The 8,924-nt window shown below is 45.7% G+C and overlaps 1 protein-coding gene across 1 annotated transcript in view; it reads right to left on the bottom strand.

Moving 5' to 3' along the window:
* The window catches only part of CCNQ (cyclin Q), a 69,102-nt gene extending 65,000 nt beyond the window's left edge, over positions 1–4,102 (bottom strand). The window contains exon 1 of the mRNA XM_053371093.1: positions 3,848–4,102. Within this exon, the coding sequence (XP_053227068.1) occupies positions 3,848–4,087 (240 nt within the window). The 5' untranslated portion in view covers positions 4,088–4,102. The remainder of the gene's footprint in view (positions 1–3,847) is intronic.
* Positions 4,103–8,924: the final 4,822 nt, after the last annotated feature.

Genomic DNA, 8,924 nt, shown 5'->3' with positions numbered 1-8,924 from the left:
GGAGGACTACCGTTGGCTAGGCTTTAAATTCCAAGGTTCTTACTTCATCGATAAGGCCATGCCCATGGGGTGTTCAATCGCATGCGCGGCCTTCGAGACTTTCAGCACCTTCCTCGAATGGGCTTTGAAATTCAGAACCGGTTCCGACGGGGTGGGGCATTATCTGGATGATTTTATTTTGGTGGCAAATAATGCTAATGATTGCTTGTCTTTGCTTCAGGCCTTCAAGTCATTGGCCGAGGAGTTAGGCGTCCCCCTAGCGAACGAGAAGACACAGGGACCGGTCACCACCTTGACCTACCTCGGCATTGAGCTGGACACAATTGCCCAAACTTCTCGCCTACCTGCAGAGAAGCTGGCGGCCTTAAAAGACCTTATCTCTCAGCTCCTGCCTTTGAGGAAGCTTACCCTGAGACAAATTCAGTCCCTCGCGGGTCACCTTAACTTCGCATGCCGCGTAGTTTCCCCTGGTCGTCCTTTCTGTGGTCGGCTAGCGAAACTGTCAGCAGGCCTAAGATCGCCTCATCATCGGGTTCGCCTCTCGAAGGCCGTAAAATCTGACCTCCAGGTCTGGCTCCAATTCTTAGATAGTTATAACGGAATTTCTCTCTGGCAGGACAGCATGACGTTACAGGCAGACTTCCAGGTGCATTCAGACGCAGCGGGGTCATTGGGCTTTGGCGTCTACTTTAGGGGTCAGTGGTGCGCGCAACGTTGGCCTCCTTCCTGGCAGGGCAAACCCATCCTACGTGATCTTACATTTTTAGAATTTTTCCCCATCGTGGTGGCTATTCACCTTTGGGCCGAGCAGTTCAAAGACCGTAGGGTATGCTTCTGGACAGATAATCAAGCAGTGGTGTCGGTGTTGAATAAGCAGTCTTCTCGTTCTCCTAGAGTAGCGTCGCTGTTGCGATACTTCGTCCTCGCTTGCCTTCGATTAAACCTGTATGCGTCAGCTAAGTTTGTACCAGGGATTGAAAATAACATTGCCGATGCTTTATCTCGATTCCAGATGGAGCGCTTTCGCTCATTAGCGCCGGATGCGCAGCAGCTGCCACAGCAGTTTCCGGAGCACCTCTGGAGTATTGGCAACGAGAAGCAATAAAGGGAGTATTGTCGGCCGTTGCCCCATCTACCTTAAGATCTTATAACAAAGCGTGGTTAGACTTCACATTCTTTCGTCAAAAGAAAGGGCAGTTTAAACCAGGCAAGCCCCCAAACAAATCTGAGGCTATTGAATATCTGGTACGCCTCCGTGACCTAGGTAGGGCCCCAAAAACCCTCAACATTCAGTCTGCAGCCATATCCTTTTTCTCCAAAGCCTTGTTTTCAGTCGATCCATGCGCACACTTCGTGGTACGGAAGATGCTGGAGGGCTGGCGGAGAGCACAGCCCCCCAGCTCTGACTCCAGGAGACCCATAACTTTTGACATACTTACGCGGATTCGCTCAAAGCTCCGGGTCATCTGTTGGTCTAGGTATGAGGCCAGGCTATTCACATCAGCATTTTCCTTCGCGTTCTTCGGAGCCCTGCGAGTTGGTGAGGTAGTTTGTGATGACCTTCCGACCAATTGTAGCAGAGGGCTTCTCGTGGATGATGTGACCGTGTCCACCTCAGAGGTAATCCTCAAAATACGTAGCTCAAAGACCGATCAGCTCGGTAGAGGGGCCTTAGTCCGCTTGCAGGCGACTAGGAGTGACGGCCCTTGCCCGGTAAAGGATGCTAGGAAGTTCCTCTGCTTAAGACCTAAAGTAAGTGGCCCCTTTTTTATACACGCAGACGGCTCCCGCTTATCTAAACACCAATTTACGAGGGTCATGCGCAAGGCGATCGCGGCTATTGGGCTACCACCTGAAGATTATGCAGCACACTCTTTCCGCATCGGGGCAGCCACCACCGCGGCGCACATGGGTCTACCTGCTGAGAGAATAATGAACATGGGTCGCTGGAGGTCTAATGCCTTCAGGGGCTACATCCGAAAAGCACGCTAACCCTTCGCTATTCCCCCCCCCCGACCGGCTCTCCTTTCTCCTTGTCCATAGGTGCAGGTGCGGTGCGGCTCTGGATCATCGGCCACAGCATTGTCCATTGGGCAAGACTACGGGCAGTCTCCAGGGGCATGACCAGCTATCCCCAGCTCCCGAATGATGTGCAGTTTTCCTGGTTGGCTCGGAGGGGAATGCGTTGGGAGGAATTTCTTCCAACGGTGTTTAATAAAATTGCGCTGGAGGGCCCGCCCAAGGCGCTGGTTATCCAGCTAGGAGAGAACGACCTGGCCTATAGAAAGGGGGTCGACTTAAGGTGGCATATTCTTAATGACCTGGAGGCGCTGCAGACTTCCTATCCAGAGCTGACAATCATATGGTCATCCTTGCTTGAAAGGCGCTTCTGGCGCGATGCTGCGAACCCGGTGGCGGTCAATAAAGCCAGGAGAATCCTGGAGCGTTCGGTGGCGCGTAGAGTAAGGGCGATGGGTGGCCAGGTCATCGAGCACCCTGGCATCCAGTTTAGCAACGAAATGCTCTACCGCAGGGATGGCGTGCATCTTTCTGATGCTGGTTGCGACATTTGGTTGGCTGAAATTTTCCAGGGTATTAAGGATTGGTTACAGGTCTGAGGGTATTGGCGGCGAGCCTGGCTCGGGTGGCGGTTAGGCATTGGCAAGGGGTATTGTCATGCAAATGCGGTCGGGGGGGAGGAATGCCATCACCTCCCCCAAATCTTGAAGGGTGGTCTGTTAAAGGACTCCGAGGGGCGTCGCCTCGTCCGAAACCTACGGAGGCTAGGGCCTAAAGCGCGCTCCCGAGCGGTAACCCCTGGGGGAGCGCTTACGGATGTACATCTCGGGGGGCTCCCCCTGTTGGTGTTTAACCCTTCCCGGTTATACCGGATAGTCTGTTAGGGCCAATGCCTAAAGCCAATACCACTCTTACCTGTAATCAATAAAGTTGTGGCCAATTTCGCCCATTAACCTAAATTCTTGTGTCTGGTGTCGTTATTTACTTCTTTCATGGGAGGGGGCGGGAATCGCCACGCAAAGACACTCCCGACCTGAAGAGGGGGTGGGGTTGCGGGCGCACGCCCCATCACCTTCTCGCGGGGCTAGGAAGCCCCGCGGGTCGCGGGAATCCCCTTAGTTACTTATTATTCATCGCCCACACCGCCAGCCAATCGGCTGGCGCCAGGGGCGGGCACTTCAGGGTCTTCTTAAGGTCAGGACTGCCCTGCCTCGCCCCTTTCGCTCCTTCCTCAGCCCAGGATTTCCCACCCACCCACCCTTTAGGCTTACCTTCTGACTTTGCTATGGGCTTCGGCTGGTCGCCGCAAGGGGCCTGGTAGGAGTTTTTCCATTTGGCTAATTGGCTGTATTTTGACGCCACTTGGTTTTTTCGCCTACCTCGTAGCAAAACGTCACAACTCCTTGGTTTTGGCGGTTAGGCATTGGCAAGGGGTATTGTCATGCAAATGCGGTCGGGGGGGAGGAATGCCATCACCTCCCCCAAATCTTGAAGGGTGGTCTGTTAAAGGACTCCGAGGGGCGTCGCCTCGTCCGAAACCTACGGAGGCTAGGGCCTAAAGCGCGCTCCCGAGCGGTAACCCCTGGGGGAGCGCTTACGGATGTACATCTCGGGGGGCTCCCCCTGTTGGTGTTTAACCCTTCCCGGTTATACCGGATAGTCTGTTAGGGCCAATGCCTAAAGCCAATACCACTCTTACCTGTAATCAATAAAGTTGTGGCCAATTTCGCCCATTAACCTAAATTCTTGTGTCTGGTGTCGTTATTTACTTCTTTCATGGGAGGGGGCGGGAATCGCCACGCAAATTCCACTGTCGAACAGCTCTTACTGTCAGGAAGTTCTTCCTAATGTTTAGGTGGAATCTTCTTTCCTGCAGTTTGAATCCATTGCTCCGTGTCCGCTTCTCTGGAGCAGCAGAAAACAACCTTTCTCCCTCCTCTATGTGACATCCTTTTATATATTTGAACATGGCTATCATATCACCCCTTAACCTCCTCTTCTCCAGGCTAAACATGCCCAGCTCCCTTAGCCGTTCCTCATAAGGCATCGTTTCCAGGTCTTTGACCATTTTGGTTGCCCTCCTCTGGACACGTTCCAGTTTGTCAGTGTCCTTCTTGAACTGTGGCGCCCAGAACTGGACACAGTACTCCAGGTGAGGTCTGACCAGAGCAGAATACAGTGGCACTATTACTTCCCTTGATCTAGATGCTATACTCCTATTGATGCAGCCCAGAATTGCATTGGCTTTTTTAGCTGCCGCGTCACACTGTTGGCTCATGTCAAGTTTGTGGTCAACCAAGACTCCTAGATCCTTTTCACATGTACTGCTCTCAAGCCAGATGTCACCCATCTTGTATTTGTGCCTCTCATTTTTTTTGCCCAAGTGCAATACTTTACATTTCTCCCTGTTAAAATTCATCTTGTTTGTTTTGGCCCAGTTCTCCAATCTGTCAAGGTCGTTTTGAAGTGTGACCCTGTCCTCTGGGGTGTTAGCCACCCCTCCCAGTTTGGTGTCATCTGCAAATTTGATCAGGATGCCCTTGAGTCCATCATCCAAGTCGTTGATAAAGATGTTGAATAAGACCGGGCCCAAGACAGAACCCTGTGGCACCCCACTAGTCACTCTTCTCCAGGATGAAGAGGAACCATTGATGAGCACCCTTTGGGTTCGGTCAGTCAGCCAGTTACAAACCCACTGAGTGGTAGCATAGTCAAGACCGCATTTTACCAGCTTCTTTACAAGAATATCATGGGGCACCTTGTCAAATGCCTTGCTGAAATCAAGGTAGGCTACATCCACTGCGTTCCCTTCATCTACCAGGCTTGTAATTCTGTCAAAAAACGAGATCAGGTTAGCCTGACATGACTTATTTTTCAGAAATCCATGCTGACTATTGGTGATCACAGCATTCCTTTCTAGGTGCTCACAGACTGTTTGCTTAATGATCTGCTCCAGAATCTTCCCTGGTATTGATGTCAGACTGACTGGGCGGTAATTATTTGGGTCCTCTCTTTTTTTTTTTTTTTTATAATATTTTTTATTACGTTTCTTTCCAAATTTTATACATTACAAACAAGGAGTTTACCAGAAACCATTTTTTTTTTTTTTAACAAAAATCCCAAATTGGACTTCCCCACCCCTTCCGATTCTGCGTTCTTTATATTAACAATGTCAGCAATTTGTTACCTTATGTCATACCTTATTGTAACTTTTACATGTTATGTATCTATATTCAATGTATTATGTCAGAGTTTTTATACCTTTAAAATAAACGTAACATGTTCAATTTCATATTATCTCCTTTTCTCTTTTGTCACTTAGTTTACTATTTACTTAATCATAATTGCTAAAGCGTATCATTTTCAAATCATGCACCGTCTTAAGATTCATACAGTTTGTAATACTTTTGCAAGTAGTCTTTAAACTTTTTCCAGTCCACCTCAATTGTTTCTACATCCAAATCTCGGATTCTGCCGGTCAGTTCAGCTATCTCCATATAGTCCATCAACTGCGTCTGCCATTCCTCCAGCGTGGGTAAATCTTGTGTCTTCCAGTTCTTTGCGATGAGTATTCTTGCTGCTGTACTAGCATACATAAACAAAGTTCTGTCCTTCTTTAACACTTTCTGGTCTACCATGCCCAACAGGAAGGCCTCTGGTTTCTTGGGAAAGGTATACCTAAATACCTTTTTCAACTCATTGTAAATCATTTCCCAGAAAGCCTTAACCTTTGGGCATGTCCACCAGAGGTGAAAGAAAGTCCCCTCTGCTTCCTTACACTTCCAACATTTATTGTCAGACAGGTGATGTATCTTAGCTAACTTGACTGGGGTCATGTACCACCGGTATATCATTTTCATAATGTTTTCCTTCAAGGCCGTACTGGCCGTAAATTTCATTCCGGTGTTCCATAACCTTTCCCAGTCTTCAAACATAATGTTGTGTCCAACATCCTGCGCCCATTTAATCATAGCAGATTTAACTGTCTCATCTTGTAAATTCCACATAAGCAGCAAGTTATACATTCTAGATAACAGCTTTGTCTTTGGTTCTAACAATTCTGTCTCTAGTTTCGACTTTTCCACCTGGAAACCAACTTTTTTGTCCATTTTGAAAACCTCTTGAATTTGAGCATAATGTAGCCAGTCTCGCACCTTATTTTTTAGTTTGTCCTGGCTCTGCAACTTCCAATTGTCTCCAATTTTTTCAGTCAATTCCCAATATTTCGGCCAATAGGCCTCCATATTGGGTCTTTTTCGGGCCTTGGCCTCCACTGGTGATAGCCACCTCGGAGTTTTACTCTCTAGTAAGTCTTTATATTTCATCCAGACTGCAAAGATTGCTTTTCTGACAATGTGGCTTTTAAACAATTTATGTGCTTTAACCTTGTCGTACCATAGGTATGCGTGCCATCCAAAAGCATTATTAAAACCTTCCAGATCTAGGACATCGGTGTTTTCCAACAAAAACCAATCTTTCAACCAGCAGAAGGCTGCAGCTTCATAATACAACCTCAAGTCCGGCAGGGCAAACCCCCCTCTTTCTTTCGAATCTGTTAATATTTTAAACTTTATTCGGGGCTTTTTGCCCTGCCAGATAAATCTAGATATGTCCTTCTGCCATTTTCCAAAGCAATCCACTCTGTCCACGATCTGTAAGGTTTGAAACAAAAATAACATTTTCGGCAACACATTCATTTTTATAGCTGCAATTCTTCCCAACAAGGAAAGTTTCAATCTTGACCAAATTTCTAAGTCCTTTTTAACTTCCAACCAACATTTCTCATAATTATCCTTAAATAAATTCAAATTCTTGGAGGACAAATAGATCCCAAGGTATTTCACTTTTTTAACCACATTCAGTTCTGTTTCTCTCTGAAACCCCTCTGTTTCTGTAATTGTTAAATTTTTGGTCAGAACCTTAGTTTTTTGTTTATTCAACCTAAATCCCGCCACCCGACCAAATTCAGATATAAGTTCGAGAACTCTTTTTGTACTGGATTCTGGCTCCTGCAGTGTCAAAACTAGGTCATCTGCAAAAGCTTTCAATTTATATTGTTTCACTCCGACCTCTATCCCTTGTACCAACCGGTCCTCTCTGATCATATTCAATAGCACCTCCAGGACTGAAATAAATAACAGAGGGGATAGAGGGCACCCTTGTCGTGTCCCTTTTTCAATTTTAAATTCCTCCGTCACCACATTGTTCACTATTAATTTAGCTTTTTGTTCTGAATAGATTGCATGTAATCCATTCTCAAACCCCCGTCCCACTCCCATCCCCTCCAAGTTCTTCTTCATAAACATCCAAGATATATTGTCAAATGCTTTCTCCGCATCAATAAAGATTAACACCGCCCTTGTGTTCCTGTTAGTCTGCAAAAGTTCTAAAATATCAATGATGTTTCTAGTGTTCTCATATAAATGTCTACCAGGGAGAAAGCCAGCTTGGTCTTTATGAATTACTTCATTTAAGACTTTTTTAAGTCTATTTGCCAAAATGTCTGCAAATATTTTGTAATCCACATTTAGGAGTGAGATGGGACGGTAGTTTTTAAGCTGAGTCTTTTCAGATTCTGACTTAGGTATCAATGTGATGAAGGCTTCTTTCCACGTTTCTGGTGCCCTCTTCCCATCCATAATCTGGTTACATACCTCCAACAAAGGTTGTATCAAATAGTCCTTCAGAACCTTGTAATATTTGGAGGTAAGTCCATCCGGGCCTGGAGATTTGCCTAGTTGCATATTCTGAATGGCACCTTCAATTTCCTGTGTGGTTATTATAGAGTTCAAGATTGATCTTTTATCTTGAGTTATTTTTGATAGTCCATTTATCTTTAAAAATTGATCTATCTCTGATTCTTTCTGGGGCCCCTGTGCATACAGTTCTTTGAAGTATCTGTGGAAGCACCTCCTAATTTCTTCTGGTTTCTGTACGGTCCTTCCATCAATCTCTAGATTTGTTATCGTGTTTAGCTTTTGTCTTTTTTTCAGCTGCCAAGCTAGCAGCTTTCCACATTTATTTGCTGATTCAAAAGATCTTTGCTTCATCTGTTTTATTTTCCATTCAATCTCCTGATTGATCAATTTTGAGTATTCTGCTTGGTGGAATTTAATTTCTCTCAGCACCTCCTTGGACTTTGGTTTGGTTCTCAGTTTTTTTTCTCCTTGGTGTATTTTCTCCAATATTTTGTCCTTCTTTCCGTTCCAGAGTTTTTTCTTGATTGAATTCTGTTGTATCAGAAACCCTCTCATAACAGCTTTACTTGCGTCCCAGATCGTTCTTTTTTCAACTGTAGTATTCAGATTTATCTCAAAATAGTCCTTTAATGTTTTTTGGGCCTTTTTCACAATCTCTTGATCTCTTAGTAGTGTGTCATTCATTCTCCATCTGAAGGAACCGGGTTGAGTTAATCTAAGTTCTAATTTCAAGGCATTGTGGTCGGAGCATGTTTTTGGGCAGATTTCCACCTTTTTAGTCTTGGGTGCCAGCCCCCTGGAGGTCCAGATTTGGTCGATCCTTGACCAAGACAGGTGGGCCTCAGAGAAAAAAGTTCCTTCTTTACCTAGGGGGTTCTTTGTCCTCCATATGTCGATCAAATCCAGATTGTCAGTCAGTTCGAAAAAAGTTTTGGGCAGTCTGCCATCAGATGTTAAGTTTTGGTTGTAAGACTTATCCATATGCGTAGACACCACTCCATTCATATCTCCCATCATTATGATGTTAGCATAGTCCAGATAGTCCAGCAACGTCTCATGCAGCTTCTTGAAAAATTCTGATTTCCCGTCATTTGGGGCATAAATTCCTAATATCAATATTTTTTCTCCTTGGGTTTGAATTTCAATTGCCAAAATTCTTCCTTGTTCATCCTTAAATAGAAATTTGGGTATCAGGCTCTCCTTAGC

The sequence above is a fragment of the Podarcis raffonei genome, chromosome 17 (assembly GCF_027172205.1).
Source record: "Podarcis raffonei isolate rPodRaf1 chromosome 17, rPodRaf1.pri, whole genome shotgun sequence".
Classification (NCBI taxonomy): Eukaryota; Metazoa; Chordata; class Lepidosauria; order Squamata; family Lacertidae; genus Podarcis; species Podarcis raffonei.
This window is presented reverse-complemented; position numbering and strand designations above follow the sequence as displayed.